General features: G+C 39.9%; 1 protein-coding gene across 1 annotated transcript in view; it reads left to right on the top strand.

Annotated features, from left to right (window-relative positions):
* Positions 1 to 27604, top strand: part of LOC134357361 (collagen alpha-1(XIX) chain) — a 372824-nt gene that overhangs the window by 171879 nt on the left and 173341 nt on the right. Inside the window, exon 16 of the mRNA XM_063068836.1 lies at positions 8419 to 8475. Coding sequence (XP_062924906.1) covers positions 8419 to 8475 — 57 coding nt within the window. The remainder of the gene's footprint in view (positions 1 to 8418; positions 8476 to 27604) is intronic.

A 27604-nucleotide genomic window follows, 5' to 3' on the forward strand; every position in this document is an offset into this window, starting at 1 on the left:
TGTACTCTAGAACTTGGGGACATAGAAAAATAGGAGCAGGAATAGGCATTTTAGTCTTCAGACTGCACCGAGGGCTGAATGAGCAGTGCCATCGTTCCAACATGCTTCAAGGCTGCCACCATCGTCCCCGTGCTGAGGAAATCTTCAGTGTCCTGCCTCAACAACTACTGTCCCATTGCTCTGACATCAGGAAATGTTTCGAGAAGCTCGTCATGAGGCACATCAAGACCCTGCTGCCCCCCTCACCGGAGCCCCTGCAGTTCGCATATCGCCCCAAGCGCTCAACAGACCACACCATCACCACCACCCTCCACCTGGACAAAGAAGACACATACGTTCCAATGCTGTTCATAGACTTCAGTTCAGCATTCAACACAATCATTCCTCAGCACCTGATTGGAAAGCTGAAACTGCAGGGCCTGAACACCTCCCTCTGCAACTGGATCCTAGACTTCCTGACTGGGAGACCTCAGTCAGTCCGAATTGGTAGCAGCATCTCCGACACCATCACACTGAACACGGGGGCCCCCCAGGGCTGTGTGCTCAGTCCACTGCTGTTCACTCTGCTGACCCACGACTGTGCAGCAATACACAACTCGAACCACATCATCAAGTTTGCCAATGACACAACTGTGGTGGGTCTCATCAGCAAGAATAACGAGTCAGCATACAGAGAGGAGTTGCAGCAGCTGACAGACTGGTGCAGAGCCAACAACCTGTCTCTGAATGTGAACAAAATGAAAGAGATGGTTGTTGGCTTCAGGAGAGCACGAAGCGACCACTCTCCGCTGAACATTGACAGCTCCTCTGTTGAGATCATTAAGAGCACCAAATTTCTTGGTATTCACCTGGTGGAGAATCTTACCTGGTCCCTCAACACCAGCTCCATAGCCAAGAAAGGCCAGCAGTGTCTCTACTTTCTGCGAAGGCTGAGAAAAGTCCATCTCCCACCCCCTCCATCCTCACCACATTCTACAGAGGATGTATCGAGATCGTCCTAAGCAGCTGCATCACTGTCTGATTCGGGAATTACACCGTTTTGGATCGTAAGACCCTGCAGCAGATAGTGAGGTCAGCTGAGAAGATCATCGGGGTCTCTCTTCTGGCTATTACAGACAGGTACACCACATGCTGCACCCGCAAAGCTAACAGTATTGTGAAGGACCCCACGCACCCCTCACACAAACTCTTCTTCCTCCTGCCATTGGGCAAAAGATACTGAAGCATTCGGGCCCTCACGACCAGACTGTGCAACAGCTTCTTCCCCCAAGCCATCAGACTCCTCAATACTCTGAGTCCGGACTGACACCTACATCATTTATTATTATATTGTAATTTGTCCTCTATTGTGTCTATTGTCTTGTTTATTAATTATTGTACTGCCCTGCACTGTTTTGTGCACTTTATGTAGTCCTGTGCAGGTCTGTAGTCTAGTGCAGTTTTTATGTTGTTTTACATAGTCTAGTATAGCCTTGTGCTGTCTCACATAGTCTAGTGTAATTTTGTGTTGTTTCATGTAGCACCAGGGTCCTGGGGGAACGTTGTTTCGTTTTTACTGTCTACTGTACCAGCAGCTTATGATCGAAATGACAATAAACTTAACTTGACTTGATTCTTAAATCATGAAAAATAGAAAACAGGAAAAATAATTATGTACAAAATTTGCCCGTTGTTGAAATTTCCCAATTTAAGATAAATTTCTGGAGGGCAGAGCTTTTACAAATTCATTAAGCATTGCTTAGAGGCACAAAATTATATTAACAGTGAACTGCAATGTTATTTATAATCTGCAGTCAGACAATGTATAATTCAAAAGTGATTTTATAGTGTCCAAATGAAGCACTGGTCAGTTTCTATGCGGTGTTTGGTGTAGCTTATTAGTCACCTGAAGTAGACTTACTTCAAAAAAGGCACAACAGTTAACAGGGTTCCAAAAGGATTTAGGTATTCCAATACACTAGCTTTAGAACTCAACAATAGCTATAAAAGAAAGCAGAAGCACAAGTGTTGGATCCCAAAGCTATGATGGCAGAAGCTGTGTGAATAATTGATCAGGTTGCAGTGAGCTAGTGCATGCTATCAAATATGCTGTAAAATGTTTGATTTTATTTTATGATCAAAGGAAGATTTTCAGTGAAAACAAAGATAATTTTGGATATAGGGAAGATGAAAGAAGCTATCTTTTGGATGGGGATGTGGAGGAAGGGTGAAATCTTTATGCTATAAGGTGACCAGGATCATCTTTCTGCATGGCAAAAGAACTGTGTAAATACAATTAACGCGAGTAAGAACAGAAGTCAAACAAAGTCTTTGAAACCAGAATAGTAGCTGTAAATGGCCTGGAAAGAGATGCAATTGAAAATCCTACACAGGTCATCTTGTGCTTCCCATTCTTTAACCACGCAAAATATAATTTACCTACCAGTAATCAATTGTCCAAAAGTAACCAGTTCCTGATATTCTGATCCTTTTGATTCAATCTCCTGATTTGAGCAATGCCAGAATTTTAAACTCATTCCTTTTCGGAGAAGAGCTCCAGAATTTCCATCCTGCAATGCAGTGATATAAGAAAGATATAGATGGCACACATGACAGCCATGTTTATTATTTGGAGTGAATGTTTTGGCTCCAGGATGGATACCACCTAAATTAACTACTTTATTCTGGGAGTTGTCCTGATCCTTGTTCTCATTTCTACTGAATAATTAACGCTCTTACGTTTTCATGATTTGTGCACTTTAACTGCAGTTAAAGTTGGTATTATATGAAATGCATGGGATCTAATAGCCTTCATTAATCTCAGTTTCTTTATAAATGGTTTTATAGACACTCTGAATATAATTTAGTGGGTGTAGAAGCTGTGAAATGCAAGAGGATTATCACTGAAAATGAATGAAGATTAAAATAGTGTCATTTCACACATTCTGATAGAAAATGCCAGCTGCCAGGTTATTGATGTCCATCTGATTAACACCTAGCTATCTAGTCAAAGGATATGAAAATCAATCGGTTCTTCCTGCATTATATTAGTCTTTAAATTAATGAATGGAAAATTGTACATTTTTCACATCTAAATTTCAAGCATGTGAAGGTTCTGAATGAATTTTGAACATTTATCCATTGTTTCATTGAAACAATAGATTCACTAAACCCATTTGATAAGACAGAAATTCCAATTGTCTACTTGGACCATAAGACCATAAGATATAGCAGCAGAATTAAACTATTTGCCCTATTGAGTCCGCTCTGCCATTTCATCATGCCTTCTCCTCGTATCCCTTCATGCCCTGACCAATCAAGAATCTATCAACACTGTCTTAAATGTACATAAAGACTTGGCCTCCACAGCTGCCTGTGCAAAGAATTCCACAGATTCAACCCTCTCTGGCTTAAGAAATTCCACCTCATCTCCATTTTAAAAGGACGTCCCTCTATTTTGAGGCCGTGTCCTCATGTCTTAGATTCTCCCACCAGAGGAAGCATCCTCTCCACATCTACTCTATCAAGGACTTTGACCATTTGATAGGTCACCCCTCATTCTTCTGAATTGAGTGAATACAGGCCTAGAGCCATCAAACACTCTTCATATGACAAGCCTTTCAATCCTGGAATCATTTTCATGAACCTCCTTTGAACCCTCTCCAGTTTCAGTGCATTCTTTCTAAGATAAGGGGCCAAAAACTGCTCACAGTACTCCAAGTGAGGTCTCGCCAGTGTTTAATAAAGTCACAACATTATACCCTTGCATTTATAATCTAATCCCATGGTCATGGTCTGTTCTTCATCAAATTACAGTATTGCTTTGCACTGTTGTAACTATATGTTACAATTATGTAGTTTTTGTTAGTTTTTTTTAGTCTTGGTTTGTCTTGTGTTTCTGTGATATCATTCTGGAGGAACAAATTGTATCATTTCTTAATGCATGCATTACTAAATGACAATAAAAGAGGACTGCGTGTCCTCATAATCTAATCTAATCTTTTCGAATGCTAACATAGTATGCGCCTTCCTCTCCACAGACTCAACCTGCAAATTAACCTTTAGGGAATCCTGCACAAGGACTCCCAAGTCTCTTTGAACCTCAGTTTTTTGTATTTTTTCCACTTAGGAAATAGTCTACCCTTTCATTTCTTCTGCTGAAGTGCATGACCAAACACTGTATTCCGTCTGCCATTTTTTTTGCCCATTCTCCTAATTTGTCTAAGTCCCTCTGTAGCCTCTCTACTTCCTCAAAGCTACCTGCCAATCAACCACTGCTTTATCCATGCTAGAATCTTTCCTGTATACCATGGGCTTGTAGCTCGTTAAGCAGCCTCGTGTGGCACCTTGTCAATGGTCTTCTGAAAACCCAAGTACACAACCTCAATCGATTCTCCTTTATATATCCTGCTTGTTATGTCTTCAAAGAATTCCAATAGATTTAATAGAACATAGAACACAGAATAGTACAGCGCAGTACAGGCCCTTTGGCCCACAATGTTGTGCCAACCCTTAAACCCTGCCTCCCATATAATCCCCCACCTTAAATTCCTCCAAATACCTGTCTAGTAGTCTCTTAAATTTTACTAGTGTACCATTTCCTTTGAGGAAATCATGCTGACTATGGCCTGTTTTATCAAGTGCCTCCAAGTAGCTGAGACCTCATCCTTAACAATCAACTCCAGCATCTTTCCAGCCACTGAGGTCAGACTAACTGGCCTATAGTTTCCTTTCTTCTGCCTCTCTCCCTTCTTGAAGAGTGAAGTGACATTTGCAGTTTTCTGGACTTCCAAAGGCATTCCACAATCTAGTGATTCTTGAACGATCATTACTAATGCCTCTGCAGTCTCTTCAGCCACCTCTTTTCAAACTCTGGAGTGTACACCATCTGTTCCAGGTGACTTATCGACCTTCAGACCTATCAGTTTCCCAAGAACCTTCTCTCTCGTTATGGGAACTTCACATACTTCATACCCCCAGTGCTGGACTTTCCACCATACTGCTAGTGTCTTCAGCAGTGAAGAGTGAGGCAAAAATACTTGTTCAGTTTATCCACCACTTCATTTCCCTCATTCTACCTCACCAGCATTGTTTTCTAGCTGTCTGCTATCCAATCTCACATCTAGTTTACACTTCATGCATCTGAAGAAACTTTGGCATCCTCTTTCATATTATTATTTAGCTTGTGTTCATGTTCTAACTTTAATTTAGAGGAATGTGGGGGATCTCATTGAAATATTTCAAATGTGGAAAGGCCAACAAAGGGTAGATGTGAAAAGGATATTACCCATGGTGGGGAAGTCTAGGTCAAGAGGGCACAGCCTTAGGATAGAGGGGCACCCATTTAAAACAGAGATGTGGAAAAATTTCTTTAGCCAGAGGGTGGTGAATTTGTGGATTTTGTTACCACAGCAACTTTGGAGGCCAGGTCATTTGGTGTATTTAAGGCAGAGATTGATAGGTTCTTGATTGGCCACTGCATCAAAGGTTTACGGGGGAGAAGGCCAGGAAGTGGGGCTGAGGAGAAGAAAAAAGGACCAGTCAGGATTGAATGGCAGAGCATACTTGATGGGCCAAAAAGCCTAATTCTGCTTCTATGTCTTATGGTCTTTTTAAATTAATTAATTAATTAACAAATCAATTAATTTGTTTGTTTGTTTATTTATTTATTAATTTTAAAAGACCATACTACATAGAAGGAGAACCAGTGTCCATGGGTTCATTGTGCATTCAGAAATTTGATTGCAGAGAGGAAACTGTTCTTGGAATGTTGAGTGCATGTCTTCAAGCTCCTGTATCTCCTCCTTGATGGTAGTAATGCGAACAGAGCATGTACAGTACTGTGTGATGGGGTCCCTCATGATGGATGGCACCTTTTTGAGACATATCCTTTTGAAGGTGTTCTGGATGCTGGGGAGGCTGGTGCCCATGTTGGAACTTACAACATCTGTCATCACTCTTCACCTGGTCCCATCCCTGTGTTCAACTAACTTTCATTTCCCATAGTCATATTGTAGTCTCATGGTTGTATTCCCTTAGAAGCAATCAAAATTCTGTTACATTCAAGGCCATAGTGGTGGGGAGACATTTGACTAGTACTAAGATTTATAATACATCCATATATTCCCAAACCCACTGAACATGGCCAGGATAATACAACATTTATTAATGAATGATTTACTAAGACATTGGATTTTGATATAGTTTAGGATGTTGTTTGCTCAAATGATGCCAATCTCTTGACGCCTTTAGCTTTGGTAATATGTTCTAATTGATGAAAGACTGAGTTCATTTCAGGGTTCATTTTCAATTGTACATAATGCAGAACTGGAGAACTGGATGTCATGGTAACTCTTCAGGCTATGAACTAAGTATTTTTCTTTATTTGATTTTTATCAGTCTTGAATGCAATGTTTATTTCTTTCATATTTGGTGAAAGGTGGCTGTAGCAGACATGCTTAGAAATTCATCTATGCAGATTTTCCATCATTAAAGACCAGCACAACCTACTATCTGATGCCACTTCAAAAACTAATCATGAAATTTGTGGTGTGCTTTTCAAACAATATTGCTGAGGTCGCTTGTACATTGCTGCTTTTTTTCAGGAACTGCAGGGATGAACTGGGTGAATTTCTGGCATTAGAGCATTCCTTCATTTGTGACTCATTCCAAAGTCAGTCAATATCACAAGCAAGCACCACTCAATGGTGACATGCAGGCTACAATATTCACCAACACATTTACTACTGACCCAATTTCATTGTAGAGGAGAATCAAGAAAGTCTATTGCACCAAACTTCTTGATCGGCAACACCACCGTTTCACCTTGAAACAAAACAAGTCAATGGAATAGAGTTAAGATGATCAATTGTTCAACTGTCTTCATCTTTATTACCATATTAGATCACCATGAGTTACAGTGCACCGATGATGGTGCACAGAATATCGAACGGTACAGCACAGCAACAGGTCTTTAGGTCTTTGGACATGCTGTCTCTGTGCTGACCATATTGCAAATCTAAACCAATCTCAATTGCCTGAACGAAGTCCACATCCCTCTATACCCTGCTTGTTCTTGTGCTTGTCTAAATACTTCTTCAACATCCCTGCTTTACTACATGCAGGTAAATCCCTCACCCAAGAACCTTCTACATACTTTCCTCCCACTGATGTACGGAACTCTTGCCTGTAATTTGCTGGATTATCCCAATTGCCTTTCTTAAACAATGATTTTGCCTATGATTTGTTCTTCTGGGATCTTGCCTATGGCTAACAAGAAAGCAAACCCCTTTTAATTAACACTTAAGTCTTCTTTCAGACCAACACCCCCAGAATTTCTGTGGTCACACTAAGCCATCTCTGGTTGGTGGGCTACATTATCCACACATGTAACAGTAGATATCCAAAGCTGGTAATCTGTACCAGAGTCAGTCAAGGTGATTCTCAGAATCAAAGAGAAAATACTTGATTGTTCTCAAGTACTCCTTGGAAAAAGAAATGTAATATTCTCTTCAACTCATAGGATCCCAAAGACAAAGCTCCCAAAACTGGCAAAGATGCATCAGGCATTTGACTTCTTTCTATCGAACACAAGTGAAGGCCAAGACACCAAAAACACTTAACATTCGGTTTTGCATCAAACCTTAGACAAAATTTTGTTCTTGCAGCTAGATCTCATTTCTCTTCCCCCATCTTCTTATTCTAGTTTCTGCCACTTTCCTATCCAATCCTGATGAAGAGTCTCAGCCTGAAAAGTGAACTATTTATTCCCCTCCATAAATGCTGCTTGACTTGCTGAGTTCCTGCAGCACTTTGTGGTGCTCAATAATAACAGCATTTTCAAAAATGCTTTTGTTTATGATTTGCTGAAATTTAGGTGAGCTCCATAAATATGTTGAATTTACTGAGGGTGGAGGAGCTATCACTTCACCCTAGTGGCCCTTCCCCACAGTAAACAGAGTCTACCACATGAGAATTTGCCTGAAGTACATATTCCTACATGTTTAAATTATCTTATTATGTTCTGGTAGTAAAAAACAGCAGGAAAGTTGTACGTAATGATTTGTGAAGGTGGCCAAATGATATTGAGATGATATAATTTCTTACATCCCCACCCACACCAGTAATGTCAACAGGGTGTACTGTACATTACTTTTTTTAAAAAAGATAAACATATGATTAACAATCGTGCTTTAGCATTGATGAGATTAGGTAATGCACTGAAGCAGATAAATTATGCAAATATCTTTCAAGGCACGTTATGTCTTTTTACTTGCACCATGGTAACATGGAATAATGAATCTGGCTTTTCATTTTTACTGTTGTTAATTATATGCTGCTGGAAGAGAGTTTGATGGCTGTGAAGTAGGTTGGTTGAGTACAAACTGCCGATGTAGGGTCATATAATCAATTTAACAGTATTTAAGTTCACTGCAAAAGGTCCTGCTTTCTCTTTGGACTGTCAGCTTCTTCTGGAAAGCTTCATCCTCAGTCACAGTAAGTTCTACATTTGCCCAACCAAAAATAAATATAAGCAGTATGATTAATGGCAATGGATGCCCAGTGCCTGCCTGAAGCTGACTGCATTATTAACTAATTAGATCACTTCAAATGGTCATGTACTGTGTAGGAGGTTTTGCATATCGAGTAAACAGTGTCATGTATTTCAAAAATGACAGTAAATGGATAACTTACTTTACTAATATTTTAACTGCCACTGTTCTGCCTTGATGTCCATCAAAAATATATTAATTTCTATTATAACTTGCATTACCTAAGGACATCCTGATGTCTTGCAGTCAAAAAAAAAATACTTTTGAACTGATTCTGCTGTTCTGATATAGGAAACAAAGCAGACAACTGCACCTAGGCAGGCCCCTAAAACACGAGTTTAAAGACTAGATTATCGATTTTACTGGACATTGATTGTGAGGTAAATGCTGGCCACATTAACCCTTAAATCTCCAGGGGATTCCCTCGGACCCTATGGGAGGCAAGCGCAAAAATTACCAGGGCTCCAGCAGAGATAGCAACGAGAAAGGTGCCAGAGGATTGGAGGGTAGCCATTGTTGTTCACCTGTTTAAAAAAGGCTCTTAGCATAAATCAGGGAATTATAGGCTGGTGAGTCTGACATCATTTGGGGTATAGTGGACAGTGGAGAAAGCTATCATGGCTAGCAGAGGGATATACATCAACTGGGGAAATGGGCTGAAAAATGGCAGATGGCATTTAATAGAGACAAGTACGACGTTTTGCACTGCGGTAGGACCAATCAGGGAGGTCTTCCACGGTGAATGGTAAGGCACTGAAAAGTGTGGTAAAACAAAGGGATCTGGGAATGCAAGTCCATTACTCATTGAAAGCGGTGTCACAGGTAGATGGGATCATAAAGAAGGCTTTTGACACATTGGCCTTCATAAATTAATGTACTGAGTACAGGAGATGGGGTATTATGTTGAAGTTGTTTGAAACGTAGATGAGGCCTAATTTGGAATATTGTGTGCAGTTTTGGTTACCTACCTACAGGAAAGATGTGAACAAGGTTGAAAGAGTACAGAGAAAATTTACAAGGATGTTGCCGGGTCTGGAAGACCAGAGTTATGAGGCAAGATTGAATAAATTAGGGCTGTATTCTTTAGAACATAGAAGATTGAGAGGAGATTAGAGGTACACAAAATTATGAGGGGTGTAGATAGGGTAAATGTAAGCAGGCCTTTTCCATTGAGGTTTAGTGGGACTACAACCAGAGACCATGGCTTAAGGGTGAAAGGTGAGAAGTTTAAGGGTAACATGAGGGGAAACTTCTTCACAGAGAGTCATGAGAGTGTGGAATGAGCTGCCAACACAAGTAGTGTATGCGAGCTTGATTACAATGTTTAAGAGAAGTTTGCATAGGTGCAAGGATAGTTGAGATATGGAGACCTATAGTCCTGGTGCAGGTCGATGGGAATAGGCAGTTTAGATGGTTTTGGCATGGACTAGATGGGCCAAAGGGCCTGTTTCTGTGCTGTGCTTCTCAATGACTCTAAATGAAGATGGCATTTCTGACAATACAGCAGTTCCTTGATATAGTCTTCCAGAAAAAAGGCTTTGCGTGTTTGAAAGATTATACATAGAGAACACAAAGAAATTGGTTAACATAATATCAATGCTCCCTGTAATTTATTGAGACCAGATACAATTAACACAATCCCAAGATGTATCCTACAGACTAATAAAGGGATTTATTCAAGTTCGCGGCTATCAGTGAGCTTCAGTAATAAGCACTACTGGGACAGGAACCTGCGACCATTCCATTAAGGGGCCCTCAGACTTCCTGAGCAACCAGGTCATTTTATTCTTTGAGAAGGTTTAGTCTCCGTATTCCAAGCCCATATTTATATCTGCCACTTAAATACTCTATGCTGCAATAATTCTCCTGACTTCCGGACATGAGAGATCTTGGCTTGCTCTCCCTGACATCTTACTTTATAACCCAGTGAAACCTAGTATGTTTTGCTGGGCTACACTGAAAAAAAAAGATTTTTCCAAATGACTGGATTGGTCAGGATAGATGTCAGATATGATTGACAAATGCAGCACTTAGTGCCTTTTGCCGGTAACTATGCCCAGTACTTGTGCTGTATTAGTATGAGGAAAATGTAGAGCATATGTATCCATGACTGCCCCCATGTGGCACCCTGTTTGGCCTTTCATCTTTAATCACAGTAATGTGTAGATTGGACTGCTCTCCTAAATAGCAACTGTGGTCTTAATATCACTTATGTGCGTATCATGTTCAAGCTTTTATCTTCCCAGCAGAATACATTTGTTTTATTCATATATAACGCAGCATATAAAACTGCTTCACATTTAACATCTGTTTCTTTCTCATTCCAGTAGTTTTTTTGAACTTAAGGAACAAATAATGTACGTACTAAGGACATAATCATTTACAAATTTGCTGGGGGATAAAGAAAGGCTTTCACCTGCCAACTCATATGAAATGGCTGAGCTTTGTTAACACACTATATGTCCTAAATGTATAAAATTATGACACTACGGTGTATAAAGGGGCAGAGAAGTGTGCTGACTATGAAGAGGCACAGAAGTGTGCAGACCTTAGAAGACACAAGAGTCTATGGACCAAAAAGGCACACAGAAATGCATCAGCCATGGTGGAGTTCTGGAGAATATTGACCATGGAGGAGTACAGGAGTGTATAGTCCAATGCAGGCACGCCTCAATGATGCATATTTAGCCTGCTGCTGTGCTGTATCTACGCTCATGACTGTGCAGCTAGGCACAGCTACTGATAACACAAATGTTGACGGCAGAATCTCAGATGATGTTATGATGTTTGGGAGTCATATAGGAGTAAGATAGATCGATTGACAGAGTGGTCTCGCAACAACAGTCTTGCATTCAATGTCAGTAAGACCAAGAAATTGATTGTGGATTTCAAGAAGGAAAAGTTGGAAGAACACACCAAGTCCTCATCAAGGGGTCAGCAGTGGAAAGGAAGAGCAGATGCAAGTTCCTGGGTGTCAATAGCTCTGAAGATCCACCTTGGGTTGAACATATTGATACAGTAGCAAAGCATGTACAGCAGTGTTTATATTTCATTAGGAGTTTGAGGAAATTTGATATGCCATCCTCATTTTGATGAAGGGGTGCAGGAGTATATAGGCCAAGGAGGGCAGGAGTGTATGAACCATGGAAGGGGACACATGTGTATATAGACCAACGAGAAGAGCAGAGGTAAATTCAATGAGAGAGACAAAATACTGCATGGACACAGTGCAGGGGTGCATGGACCATGGAGGGGTACAGGTGGAAATGGATCAAGGAGGGAAGGAAAACCATGGAGGGGTGGAGAAATGTATAGACAAAGGTAGAGCACATGGAAGGGAACAGAGGTGAAAAGAGCATGGAGAGATGCAAGAGTGCATGAATCAAATAGGGAAAGAGAGTTTATAGACTGTAGAGGGGCAGAGAATGGCTGAATTGAGGAGAAGAAAGGTTTGCAAAGGCCATGGAGGGGAGGAGGAATGCATAGACTGATGAGTGACACGGGCGTATGGACTAAGGAGGGGGACAGAAATAAATGGACTATGAGGGGGCGGGGAGTATCACAAGAGTAAACAAATAATGCAGGATATAGGTTTGTTGTGATCAAGGAGAGGCACTGGAGTATTTAGACCAAGGAGGAATGCATGAAGGAGGGGCATGTGAGTTAATAGACTTTGGAGGGGTACAGGAGGAGAGTTTGAGGAAATCAGGCCAGTTCTCTGCTGAGATTAGAAGAAAGAGGTGAGATTTCATTGAATGTTCTTCTAGGCCTACATAGGCTAGTTACAAGGAAGATGTTTCTCTGGCTTCAGTGACCAATGTGAATGCCATTCCTATATCTTTAATGATTTAATCCAATCATTAACTTTGTTCAATGACACAATTAATGTGGGAGATGGCAGGATATATTTGCTGAGCAACTCAAGAGACTGTAAATGCTGAAATCTAGACCAACAAATAATCTGCTGGAGAAACTGAGCAAGTTATTGGGGGAGGCAATGGAAGAATTGTCAATGTTTCAGGTCAACACCCTTCATCTGGGATACATTTGCTTGTTTGATTCATCTACATATCATCAGTTCAGCCTTGCTGTATGGCTAGCTATCTGTATGGGGCCAATTCTAGTCTGAGGATTGTGATAAATCAACAGTAAAAACTGCTGAGGCTGGAAGTCTGAACTAAAAACAGAAAACACTAGAAACACTCAGGTAACATCTATAGAAAGATTTGCTTCAGGGAAATTTAACTTTCTTCCTGCTGATGCAGACTGAGTCCTAATGAAGGATCTCAATCCAGAACGTCAACTGTTTATTCATCTCCATAGATGCTACCTGACTTGCTGATTTCCTCCAACATTTTGTGTGTGTTGCTGAGTGTTTCCAGCACGTTCTGTTCAATTACTGTAAATCAGTCTGATTTGGGGATATTGCACTGAAAACACTGCAACTGAGTGTTATTCCTTCATGATGTGATTGTTAAGTGTTGATGTATTTTTAATCGCATAGCTGATTCTTTATGGGCACTGGAAATGAGCCAGTACAAATGAGCCTGAAGTTATTAAGTTTCTGTGGAAAGCTGCCTTATGGAGCTTTCATTTTGGATCGGGAGAGGAATTTGAACCCAAAATGATCTTGAAATTTTGTTGGTTCAGATAGTTTCTACCTCTGCAAGTATTTATTCTTATAAAAATAAAATTAACTTGTTTGTGAACTATGCAATTGTAATTATTATTTCTTCCAATTACACTAAACTTAAGGATACACAGTATTATTTTACAGTGACTCAGTAAATAAATTATTATTTGATATGACAAAGTACTGAAGCATTCCTACTTGTGTCTGTGTGCCTGATCAGTTTCACACAGGGGTTTATGGCCTGTTTTATGCTGAAGGATGGTTATTGGCAGCTGGCAGAGTCCTGGAATGTTTCGGTTACAAGGAGAGTCTGGATTATCTGTTTTTGTTTTCCTTAGAGTGGAGGAGGCTGTGGGAACACCTGATAGAGGTGTATAAAATTATGAGAGCATAGATAGGGTTGATAGTGAGAAACTTCCCCCCATAAGGGAGATAATCAAAAGAAGAGGGCATAGGTGTAAAGTCAAGTCAAGTGAAGTTTATTGTCATTTAACCATGTACATGTATATAACTTACATAATCTATATAGAAATGAGAATGTTTTTTTGAACCAGGGTGTAAAGCACATAACAAGCAATAAATTATGAAGGTAAGGATAAAATCTACAGGTGAATCACACATAAATAACAAATTAAAGTGCATTAGTATTTAAATATTGTAAGGCACAGAACAGATTAACTGACACTTAGAATATGATACGGCCGGGAATTCAAAAGCCTAATGACCTGGGGGAAGAAATTTTCTCATCCTGACTGTTCTTGTTTTTGTGCATCATAGTCTCTTGCCTGATGGTAGAAAGTCAAAGAGGATGCTGGATGGTTGGATGGGATCCTTAAAGATGCTAAGGGCCCCGTGTACGCCGTGCTCCAGATAAATGTCCGTAATGGACAGTAGGGAGACCCCTATGATCCTCTCAGCTGTTTTCACAGCCCTTTGTAGAAATTTCAGATCCAATGCTAGACTGCTCCCATACAAGATGGAGATGCAACTTGTCAGGATGCTCTCCTAGGAACTTGGTGCACGAGTAAGAATGATGAGAAAGAAAATGAGGGGGATTAGAAAAAAAGTGTTACCACCCAGTGGATGGTTGCAATCTGCTATGTACTGCCTGGGAAATGGTAAAGACAGGTACTTTCACAACACTTAAAATTCATCTGCCATTAAAGGCTGTGGACCAAATACTGGGAAATTGGCTAAGTACAAATGGTTATTTAATGGTCAGCATGGGTCATGGTAGGCTCATCTCTAGACTGTGTGATTCTTTCAACAACAAAACAACCAAAGTTATCATATGCTGCAATATATTAATAAGTGTGAGTGAGTTCAATGCTTTAAATAAATAAAGACAAAACATTTTTTTTCTAAGTAAAACAGAAAAGTGCTGGAAAACTCAACAGGTCAGGCAGTGTATGGAAAAGAAACAGTTAACATTTTAGGTCAAAAACACACCGACCCTGGGAAAGAAAGGAAGGTTAGATTTAAATCGTGAAGATAGTAGGGAAAGAATGTGAAGGAGAAAGGAAATAATTGTATGGAGCCAGGGTTGCTCTCCTGATAAATTGTTGATAATGCCATTTTGTTGATAGATTAATGAGTGCTATTGGAAAACAAAGAGACATTTAAAGGTTATGAAATAGAGTTTGTCACCATATTAATTCCGGCTCCATCCTCTCTGATATATTCTGAACACAAAAGATTCTGCAGATGCTAGAAATTCTGAGTAACACACACAAAATTCTGTAGGAACTCAGCAGGTCAGGCAGCATCTATGGAGGGGAAAAAGAGTCAACATTTCAGGGCAAGTCCCTTCATCAGAACAGTTATATCTACTTGTTTGTCCTCTCCCTTTCCCATATGTTCTCCAACTTAAGACTAACTTGTTTTCTCTTTTCACAATTCTCTGAAGCATCTTCTATCTAAAACATTAATATAGTTTCTCCCTCTACAGATGCTGCCTGACCTGCTGATTGTTTCCAGAATTTTCTGTTTTTATTTTTGATTTTCTGCATCTGAAGTCATATTGATAGAGGAATTTTGGTTCCAGAATGTCTATTCTTTTAACAAATCATTTAATGTCTTGGTAACCAAAAGATACTTCATTTAATAAAGTAATTTTTTAAAATTACAGAATAATTTCAGTCCAAATTCTCACAAATCGTGCAGTTCTGCAGAGTTGGAGGTCAGGTAAGACTGTCATGAGAATATGGTCTCATTGACAGACCTGTCCCTGCACAACAACTTTGGTGTCTTCTCAAAATACATGGTTTCAGCTAGTTTATGGTTTAGTTAATGAGAAATTTTCATTAAAGATTTGAAATGTTTGGAATTACATATTTACATTTACATGAAAAATTGCCATTTCCATAGAAATTGATTGCGGAATGAAAAAGAATGCAAGGTAAAAGTATGATAACATATCAATTGTGGCATCACCAATGCAGGCTAGAATTATTTTCCAAACAGGAAAAGGGACTTGGGAATCCTTGTGTAGGATTCCTTAAAGGTTTAATTGGTGTTACGGAAGGCAAATGCAATGTTAGTATTCATTTCAAGGGAATTAGAATATAAATGCAAGGATGTAATGCTCAGGTTTTAAAAGGCATTGCTAAGGCCACGGTTGGAGTATTATGAGCAGTTTTGGGCCCCTTATCTACAAAATGATGGCATTGGAGATGGTCCAGAGGAGGTTCCCAAGAATGATTTTGAGAATGAAAGAAATTTTGAGTTAATATATGAGGAGCATTTGATGGCTGAGGGCCCGTACTTGCTGGAGTTTAAAAGAATGAGGGAGGACTCATTGAAACCTATCGAATATTGAAAGGCATAGATAGAGTGGACCATGGAGAAGCTTTTATATCCTGTAGTGGGGGGGGGGGGCTACAACCAGAGGATACAGCCCCAGAATAGAGAAAATCTATTTAGAACAGAGATGAGAAGGAGTTTCAATAGCTAGAGGGTAGTGAATCTGTGGAATTCATTGCCACTGATGTCTGTGGAGGCCAAGTTATTGGGTATGGTTAAAGCAGAGATAGTAGATTCTTGATGAGTAAGGGCATTAAAGCTTCTATGTCTTATGGTTTCATCGTCCAACTGCAAAGCAGAATCCAAAGCAAGTGAGTGAAATTGGTGCAGATTGTTATTGTATATGTCGTCAAACCACCCAGAGTATTTGAGTCAATTTAGAATGACAAATATCAGAAAGAAAGGCAGATGTTTTCAGCAAGCATGTGTAATTCCGAACTAGTGAATCAAGGAGAGTCCTAAGATGTGATTTCTTTTCTGAGGGATGTTTACACGGTAAGAAATTGCACAGAAGGGGTCATTTACCTCTATAGCTAGTGTAAAGAATGGAACTGAGTGAATAGGACATTTCAAAGTTTGAAAGTGCATTTTTGTTATCAATGTATAAATTACACCATCTTGAGATTTGTTTGCTTACAGGCAGTCACAAAATAGACATTTACACCAACAACACGCTGGAGGAACTCAGCAGGTTGGGCAGTATCCGTGGAAACGAACAGTCAACGTTTCCATAGATCGTGCCCAACCTGCTAAGTTCCTCCAGCATGTTGCGACTGTAGCTTTGACCCCAGCATCTGCAGAGTATTTTGTGTAGATATTTACACTGTTAGTGACAACACTAGAAAGCAGGGTTGCTTCAAGATCAGGATGTGATTAAACTTGTGCATTGTAAGAGTATCATTGTGGTAGCAGATTGTGCAATGATGAGCAGGGACATATAACCCATTAAGTTCAGCTATATCCTACTGACAAAGAGAGCAGTGAACTTAAAGCATTCAGAAGTATTAAAGACAAAACCAGATGAAATGTTTTGAATATTAGCTAACACAACTATTGATGTTATCATTATGCTGATCAATCAAAATTAATCAGCAAAATTTGGCACAGATAATTGATACTAAACTGGAATGAGGTGTTCAGTATGGATGCTTCAAAATCAGGGTATACAACATTTAATATTTATTTCAAGCCAGTTGCCGAACTTGACCTGTATAATATACTGTATGTTGAAAACCACAGAGGAAGGAGTATTGATAAACTGTAACAAAAATGGAGTGCTAGTGAATTTAGTCCAGTTACAATGCAACATTTATCAAAATAAAGCTTAACATGTATTTGAACATGTGGCGATTACCAGGTGACTTTGAAACAGGCAGCTTCCTGAGCAGTATACATGATCTATTTCACATGATTTTTCAGCAGATTTGACAGGAATCAATTTTCACCAAATTACTCCAGTGATGTACATATGGTCAATTGAATGCAGATAGGAAGTCAGGAGTATTTGAGGGTTACTACTTATAATGGTGTGCATTCATATAAAAATGTACTAGTGTAAATCCTCTCCAAATATCTCTTAAGCTACCATGGATAAGAAATAGGTTAATGTCTGAATAATCACAATAATGTACTAATAACCACAAATAACAGGGAAGCAAGCCATTACTTCAGAGTTTCCTCAGGCGGAGTTCCACTCGAGACGTCACTCGGGGTTCCACAATAGATCGTGATTAAAAAAGCATTGTTTTTTGAACTTCACACAACATGCGATGCTAGCGCTTGCATTGGTGCGCAGTGACCGAGCAGAACTGTTAGCAATCTTGCTAAAGATATCTCAGTTCAGTATGGCAGTCCGCAGCAGGACTGTGTTTAGTTGGCTGAGTCGATTTTCACTTTTTGACGCGGGATAGGGGAGGCTGTTGATAATTGGTGAGCCCTTTATTGCACGGAGGGGAGGATGGTAGGCTGACAAGGAGCATAGTGCATTTTCTGAGCATTGAATGGACTCGCCCATTTTTATATTTTATTAACCCTTGTGTTTTACAGACATGTTTGATGACCCAATGTGGCGATTTTTGAATTACCATCTTCTGAGTCATTTCCCTGCTCTAGTGCAACAACAGACACAAAAACATCCATCTTTACAGTGAAAGCTACTCATCAATGGGTTTTACATGAACTGGTGATCCAAGTTGTCTAATTCTATTGTGCCTAGTCTGTGGCAAACAACTTACAAATGCAGCAATAGTTCCAGCAAAATTGAAGAGACACTTAACTTATTTTAAATGGGTATTTGGTTTCTCAAAATAAACAGATTGAAGCTTTTGTTAATAAAGTCACAGTCAGTAAAAGGACCCAGGATGCAAGTTTTTTAGTAGCAGAACTTATTACTCAGAAAAGAAAAAATCACACAGCTGGTGAGAACCTAATAATACCAGCATGTAAATTTATAGTGGGTAACAAGCTTAGAGAAGATGCAGTACAAGAAATTGAAAAAGTTTCATGCTCAGTGATGATGATGGCTGGTTCTTTGCTTGTGAAGATCGGGGGGGGGGGGAAGAAGAGTCCTCAGGAGCGACAGCATGATGGTGACTGGGGGCCAATTCTGGATCTGCAGACTCTGGAGCAATGGGAACAGCTGGTATGCAGGCACTTGGGTGGTAGGATCCTTTCTGTGCCTCCTCTTCTCTTAGGCAGTCGCTCTTCTGGATTCCTGAAAATTCTTGGCTGTGCAGTGGATCAGCATTCTCCAGCTGTCTCTGTCACAACCAGTTGCTACCACTCGTTGACTTTGATGTTTGCCTGAGAGAGCTCCTACATAAGTTGGTCTTTGTATCTCTTGCACGGGGCACCACGATCTGTCTTGCCCTGAGAGAGTGCTCCATAGACTACTGCTTTTGGTAACCTGGAGTTGTCCATGCGAGACTGGTGGCCTAGCCAGCAGAGCAGCCTGAGCAGCAAGTTGACTGCAATGTTTGGAAGTTGAACCTTCTCCAGGGCCTTGTTGTTGGAGACACGATCCTGCCAGCTGATACACATGATGGAGTGGAGGCTGAACTGATGGATGTGCTCAAGCAACTGGATTTGCTTGCGATACAAGGCACAGGCTTCAGAGCCATATAGCAGTGTTGTGATGTCAGCAACCCTGTACACCTGATTTTTTGTGGTTCTTCTATACATGTTTCTGGAGGCGTCCAAAGGCACAGTGATCTCTGGCGAATCAATTGTCAACGTCTCTTACTACTATAGCATCGTTGGAGATGATGCTGCCCAGGTAGGTGAACTGCTCAACTGTAGTGAGAGGGTGGTCATCAATGGTGGTCTGAGGTGGATTGTAAATGCCACAAGGGGGCTTCTGATGGAGGATCATTGTTTTCTCCAGACTGACCGTCCTTACAAACTTGGCGAACTGGGTGACTGCAATCTGTAGCATCTCCTCTGTGCGCGTGAGAAGAACACAGTCGTTCATATATAGTAGCCTGAGAATGGGCTCTTGCGTGGTTTTTTGTTTGAGCAAGAAGACGGCCACTCTCAAACAGTATGATAAGTCGACTTACTGATGACATGTCACATAATACTGAAGAGGTTTCGTGTGATAAACTGAAAAACACCAGCTTCTCCATCCAGGTTGATGAGTCAACAGATTTTACCAATAAGCATCATGTTGAAGCATTTGTAAGATTTGTAAATGATGGTGAAATTCAAGAAAATTTTTTCTGTTGCAAAGAGCTGCCCGAAACAAGCAAAGACGAAGACATATTTAATGTTTTGTCTTCATATCCGGAAACAAAGGGCCTGTCTTGGAGGAACTGTGTTGGCATCTGTATTGGTAGTGCCCCATCGATGGTTGGCTGCATGAGAAGTTTTGTTTCTCTTGTTAAAAAAAGAAAATCCTGATGATATCACAACACACTGCTTTCTTCACAGAGAGGTGCTGGTGCCAAAAAATTTTGGAGATGGAATGAAGAAAGTTCTGGATGATGCTACAAAAATGGCTAACTCTATTAAACAAAGACCAATTCTCTCAAGAATGTTTAAAAAACTGTGTGAAAACCTGAATAAAGAGCACACCAGTCTCCTGCTACATCCAGAAATCTGTTGGCTTAGCATTGGAAGAGTTTTCAACAGGGTGTTTGAGCTGAAAGGCAATTTCCAGGAACACTTTCAAGAAAACAGGATGCCAGGTTTTGCTAAGTGCCTTGAGATGAAGAATGGCTGCAGAAACTGGCCTATTTGGCAGACATTTTTCATCATATGAACCTGTTGAACAAGTCTCTGCAAAGCCCTGGAAAAAGTTTTGACATCAAGTGACAAAATTCTTAGATTTAAAAAGAAACTGAATCTTTGGAAAAATCATATTACAAAAGGAAATGTTGAAATGTTTCCACTGCTGCTTGGGCTTGAGATTGAGGAAAGACCAGAAAGTCTAGAGTCTTATTGAAAACCACCTGGAAGAACTGCAGAACAAAATTGAACAGACTTTTTCCTCCCTTTCAACACGTGTAATACTGGGCTAGGATCCTTTCTCTGAATCTTCTTCTCAGCCTTTGTGAGAAGAGGAAGAACTTCATGAGATGCAGTCTGATCACGCATTCAAAATGAAATTTACTGACCTGACTCTGGACAAGTTCTGGTTTTCTCTGAAAGAAGAATATCCTGCCATTCATAGGAAAGCAATAAACGTTTTGCTGCAGTTTTCAACATTTTACATGTGAGCAAGCTTTTTTTTGTTTAACAGGCATCAAGACCAAGGATAGAGATCACCTCATTTCAATTGAAGGTGAAATCCAAGTGTGCTTATCTCAAGTTCGACCCAGAATTGAGTACTTGTGCAGCAAAAAGCAAACATAGGTTTCACATGCTAGGACTATATTTGAGCCTGATCATGTCACTTAATATGAAAATGTTTTTTCAAAGTTTTGTATAAAAATGTGTCTTTGACTATATTTTTATTCATATAGCTTTGGCTTATGGTTTTTTGTAACTTTACTATTCGATGTCAATAAATTTTCACGTTGTAAATAGTATTAATTAAAATCAATTTACAACCTTTATTTTAAGTTAAGTCTACTGAACCTACCTATTGAAAAAAATAAATTCCATTTTGGCTTAAGCCAATTATTTAACAGATATTTATTCTGTTTGCCTTATGAGTTTTTAAAATTTATGAAAGGGATAGAAAGAGATTAATTTCAAGAATGGTTTACTAAGCTTAACTATCTGTTTTTTTTCCAAGAAAGTTTGGCTAAAAATTCATTTTCTACTCAAAAGAGCATTGACTATCATTTTTGGATTATTATTATCTGCAACTTACTGATCACATTAATGTGCCATGAGCTGTAGATAGAATTTTTACGCAGTGGATTCCTGAGACCTGTAAATTATTTCAAGGGTTCCTCTAGGGCAGGAAGGTTGAGAAAGGTGGCATTACGTTGTAGAAGGAATGCTCAGATGGTTACAAAAATGTAATGTCAAACAAGCAAGCAAGCATTTGTATAAAATGATGCTTAATCTCTGACTGAAGGTAACTGCGCATACTGTAGATTGTAAGCAATCAAACAAAAGGTGAAAGCAATTGTCAAGGCAAGGAACCTTGAAAATATTGCAGAACTGAAATCATTCCTCAGCTAGATTCTTGCCATTTGAAGATATCGCAAAAGAATGGAATTGGCAAAGAACAGCAAATACAATATATAAGGTGGGTTAGTGCAATGAGACTTCATTCATTCACAGCAATGTAAAGTTAAGGCATGTGTGTTATGCTTCAAATTGTGGAAGAGGAGTCATAATAAGTGATAATAATGGATGATGATCAAGAAAAAACAATGGTGTCTGCATTCCATACATTGAGGAAGAATGACAGAAACAAGGCTCAAAGTGAGAAGGTCATTAGAAAATGCCCTTGAAGTTTAAAAAAAATTACCAATTCCTCTTCAGCAGATTTTTATTGCAATACAAACCAGAAACTTTTGTTACCAATTTTTGATCTTAAGTTGACAGTATTGACAATAGCTGTATATAGAACTTGGGCATTATCTTAGCAATTTGCACATATACTGTGCAATATTAGTTCTATGATCTCAATATGATGATAAAATTGAATATGGAGATTTGAAACAAAATGCCATTGCTGATATATTGTCAAATTATCATATTAGAATTTAGATAAATGGGTAAAGATAATTTTCTATTTACATCAATAAAGATAGGAGAAAAGACACAAAGGCACTTGAACCTGTGAGAAGCTAGAGAGGAAATCCCTTGCAGAGATTTTTGTTTCACCACTTGTCACAGGTGAGGTCCTGGAGGACTGGAAACTGGTAAATGTGATGCCATTATGTAAAAAGGGTAGCAAAAACAAGCCAGGAAATTATAGGTTGGTGTATCTGACATCAGTTGTGGGTAAATTGTTGGAGAGGGTTCTGAGGGACAGAATCTACCAATATTTGGAGAGAGAGGGTTTAATTTGGAGCTTAGTCAGTTGTGCCTGACAACTCTTGAAGTTATTCAAGGAAATAACCAAGTGGATAGTCTACATGGACTTCAGCAAGGCCTTTGATAAGGTCCTCAATTGCAAGTTAGTCTGAAAGGGAGAGATAGCAGATTGAATTCATGGTGGTGTGTCTCATTCTATGCCATAGGGGTCAGTGCTGGAATCTTTGTTGTTTATAATTTATATAAACATTTTGGATGTGAAGGTTCAAGGCATGGTAAGTAAAGTTTGCTGATGACACAAACATCAGTTGTGTTCTAGGTAGTATAGAAGGTTATGAAAAATTACAGGAGAACCTCGATCAGCTAGGTATGTGGGCTGAGGAAATGGCTTTCAATCCAGATATATATGAGATGTTACATTTTGGGAGATCATATCAGGGAACGACTTGTATAGTGAAGGATAGAGACCTGGGAAGTGATATGGAACAGGGAGAGACCTGGGAGTACAAGCACTGAAAATGGCACATCAGCTAGATAGAGTGATGAAGAATGTATTTAGTGGTGGCATCCGTCAGTCTCACAATACTATAGATCTGCACCTGGAAGTTTCCAGGGCGCAGGCCTGGACAAGGTTGTATGGAAGACCGGCAGTTGCCCATGCAGCAAGTCTCCCCTCTCCACGCCACCGATGTTGTCCAAGGGAAGGGCAAGGGCCAATACAGCTTAGCACCAGTGTCGTCACAGGGCTTGCATGAACAAGGTTGAAGGCAATGTCGGACTGCCTTTGGGACTCCAGCTCCAGATTTGTCCTCAGGGTTTACTCCCGAAGCCTTTCCCATGAGGGGGTATGGCTGCAAGGCAGCGGAGGTTTGAAATCAGAGTTTTTCCTCTCTTAGATGGACTGCCTTCCCAGGCTGACGAACTGGCTTTATGCTGGCTTTATCAATCAGGGCACTAAGACCATAAGATATAGAAGCAGATTTAGGCCATTCAGCCCATCGACTCTGCTCCGCCATTCCATCATGGTTGATCTATTATCACTTTCAACCCGATTCTCCTGCCTTCTCCCCTTAACCTTTAACACCTTTCCTCATCAAGTACCTTTCAACATCCGCTTTAAATACATCTAATGACTCTTTCTCCAAAACCTTCTGTGGTAATGAATTCCACAGATTCACCACCTTCCAGCAAAAGAAATTTCTCCTCATCTCCATCCTAAAGGGATGTCCTTGTATCCTGAGGCTGTGTCCTCTGGTCCGAGACTCCCCCACTTTAGGAAAAAATCTAGGAGTTTGGAATTCATATTGCAGTTAAGTAAGACAGTACAGAGGCCATACTTGGAGTAATGGTCACTCGTGTAGGAAATATGTTATTCAACTAGAAGTAGTGCAGAAAAGATTTACCAGGATCTTGCCTGGTCTTCGGGACCTGAGTTACGAAGTAGACCACACTTTCATTCCCTGGAACATTGGAGGTTGAAGGAGTGACTTGATAGAGGCATATATGATCATGAGATGTAGGATACAGGGTGAGAGCATATAGTCTGTTTTCTCAGGGGGAACTGCTAAAACAAGAGGGGATAGATTTAAGATCAGAGCTGAGAGATATAAAAGTGACATAGGGCAGCTTCTTCACGCGGAGGGTAGTATGAATTTGGAATGAACTGCCAGAAGCAGTGGTTGAGGCAGGTACATTACCAACATTTAAAGCTGCTTAGATAGGACCTATTTCCATGTTGTATGACTCCATGATAACAGAGTTTTGTTAAATGGGGACAAAGATCAGTAATTTTTAAAGGACATCACTTTGCATTTGTGAATGTGAGGTGAAGCTGGAAGTTTTATTTATTGATCCGGACTAGATAAAGATCTCCAGAGACTATACATTCATTATTTAGTTTTATAATTCTAGCATTCATCTGTAATCGCTCAGAATGGATATTGGTGAAACATGTTGTATTCAGTACTGTAACAGATTGGATATCAATTCCAGAATAGTACAGTTTTTCCATGCAATGACTTACAATAAGAACTGGTTTTGAATAACAGTCTTGGTTGTGTTCATTTCCATGTGAGGACTTAAAGGAATTACTACACGCTGATATCACATTTCATCCAACGTCAATAGGGTTGTTAGAGAGATCAGTGAGATTTATTCAAGAAGCATTTAAGAGGATTGTTCGAATTTAACGAAAGAATTTGATTAACAAATTTCTTATTAGACTATAGAAGAACAAATACATTCTACAGCAGCTTATGCTTCCGAGTTACTGATGTACTGAAGACCTGGAACATAATTGGGTGTAGTTCAGTCCATCAAGCCTGTTCCCCCATCAAATAAGGCCTGGCTGCTCTGATTGGAATCTCATCTCGACATTCCTGTCTGCTAGTAGTCAACAAGAGAAGCAATTGAGATAGAAATAAGATTACTGCTTTGGTCACGGAAAGAAAAATTACAAGCAATATGACAGAGTTCATAAATCAACTCAACCTAGCAAATCTGATGTTCAGAAATGCACTTCAAAGGATCAAATATGAAACACGTAATGCACAAAGGTATCTTGTGGAAAATCGGAAGTATACGCTAATACGGATCGATTCCAGCCAGACATATACATGAAGGTTTCTATGAGTACAAATGTATGCCAAGGCTGATCCAGTGGAGAACATGGAAGAGATTAGAAAAAATTATACTGAATTGAGTGAAGAGATGACTCAAGTACAGTACATAGAACACGGAACATAGAGCAGTACAGAACAGGAACAGGCCATTCAGCCCTCAATATCATGGCAATCCAATTAAATTAGTAATCAAATGGGCAACCTAACTTATCTTTGCCTACACAATGTCCATATCGTTCAATTTTCCTCACATTCATGTACCTATCTAAACATCTCTTAGAAGTCTCAAGTGTACCTGCCTGTACCACCACTCCAGACAGTGTATCTCAGGTGCCTACCGTTGGTCTTGCAAGACCATGGATCTGCACCTGGAAAGTCTACACTCTCCAGGGCGCAGGCCTGGGCAAGGTTGTATGGAAGACCAACAGTTGCCCATGCTGCAAGTCTCCCCTCTCCACGACACCAATGTTGTCCAAGGGAAGGGCATTAGGACCCATACAGCTTGGCACCAGCGTCGTCGCAGAGCAATGTGTGATTAAGTGCCTTGCTAAATGACACAACACGTTCCCTCGGCTGGGGCTCGAACTCATGACCTTCAGGTAGCTAGTCCGACACCTTACCCACTTGGCCATGTGCCCACAGGTACCCACTCTGTCTGTAAAAATATTTGCCACTCACATCTCCCTTGAAACTACCCTCTCTCATCTTAAATAAGTAGATCAAAACTTGATGAGCAAAGGGATGAAAGTTTACTGCTAGTAGACAGGAATGTGGAGATGAGATTCCAGTCAGAGCAGCCAGGCCTTAGTTGATGGGGGGGACAGGCTTGATGGACTAAGTGGGCTAATGCTGCTTCTGGGTGGTATGTTCCTCTGTTCATTACTCAACAAAGTGGATGATTCAAGTTCCATCAAGAGACTTAGAAAGCTTGCAAACAGGTTAAACATGCAAACCATCTGTATACATGAATGATTCTTCTAAAACATTGGGAAAGTAGCTTAATTGATGCAAAGGCATGGTGTATATATAATGTAAAGTATGTGCAGATGCTTAATGTTGTAAGTTGAATAAACCTTATGCAGCTTTCCATGTTTCTCCATGTATTCAGCATTGACTGGGTTCAAAGTATAGAATTAGAGCATGCAGTTACATTGTGAGCAGGCTTTTTCCACTGAGCATGAGTGAGACTAGAACTATAAGTCATGGTTTAAAGGTGAAAGATGAAATGTTTAAGGGGAACTTAAGAAAAAACTTCTTCACTCAAGAGGGTGGTGTGACTGTGCAATGAACTGCCAGTTGAAGTAGTGGATGTGGGTTTGATTTCAACATTTCAGAGAAATTAGGATAGATACATGGATGAGGGGGGGTATTTACAGCTATGGTCCAGATGCAGGTCGATGAGACGATGCAAAACAACAGTTTTGCACAGACTAAGTGGGCCGAAGGACCTGGTTTGGTGCTGTAGTGCTCTATGACTCTGCTTGTATTAGAAGGCCCTCAAACTATCCACTAACAGACAATAGCATTTATCTGCCTTCAATGCTCAAGCTTTCTATCAACCTACTTTATCTCTCTTCTACTTTACTCCAATCACCTCAATTTATCTACTGACATCTCACAACTATATTTTTTATCTGTGTAACTGTTTTTTTCTGGATTGCAGAATGACAATAATCACAGGGCCCAGTCCGCCCATAGGAGCAGCACACCTTTCTTAATCCTGCCCAGGTCTCTTCTAGATCATCAAATATTGAACTAGCATGAATGTAGATCTCTGTGTGTGTGCATCCACAGTTTAACATTTCTATGTAATAGTTGATTAAGTGTCAAACTGTTTCTGGCCAGAGTCACTTTGAAGCCAGGTCAGTTATTAATTGGAAATATTAAGCTGCATCAAGCATCATTCCTTTAGTGTGACTTTGTTTCTGCCCTTTAACCATTTTCAAATTCATGTTGCGACTTAAGAAGCTTCTACTGTGACATAGAATTACATAAACCAACTACAATTTTTCATCAGGGCATTCTCAGAGCACTCTTAAATATCTCAGGCATGTCTTGTTTTTTTAAAATTTCTGCTGCCTTTCTTTAATTAATCCTCATCTCTCTAGCTGAAGTATTGTGCTTTCTCGAGGGATGTTCAGAGGTAGGCTAACTGTCCTGTAGTTAATTAGTTTTCCCCTTTATCTTTTCAGCAAAGGTTACATTGCAATGTTTTAGTTGTCTGGGGTGCGCGCGCGCACACACACACGCACGCATGCACACAGTGAGCGTTGATGTATACACATATAATGAGTGATAAGAGCTTTTGAAAGGAGCATGTCAAAGAAGGTTAGAAAGACAAGATTTAAAATGTAATTTCAGAGAGATACAGAGGTGTGGGGTTGGAGATTATAAAGGTAAGAGGTTGTTTCATTGATAAAATTCTCCAGCCTTGGCAAATCTTGGTAAATGTAACTTTCTAATGCTGTTGTTGCTTTTCTGTAAAGTGGTGACAGGAACTGTACAGATCATTCTAATTATTCAGGTAGAACCTCTGCACGAGTCCATCTTGTTTGGATTTTGTTCATCTTCCTGCTATTTGT

This window comes from Mobula hypostoma, chromosome 2 (assembly GCF_963921235.1).
Source record: "Mobula hypostoma chromosome 2, sMobHyp1.1, whole genome shotgun sequence".
Taxonomy (NCBI): domain Eukaryota; kingdom Metazoa; phylum Chordata; class Chondrichthyes; order Myliobatiformes; family Myliobatidae; genus Mobula; species Mobula hypostoma.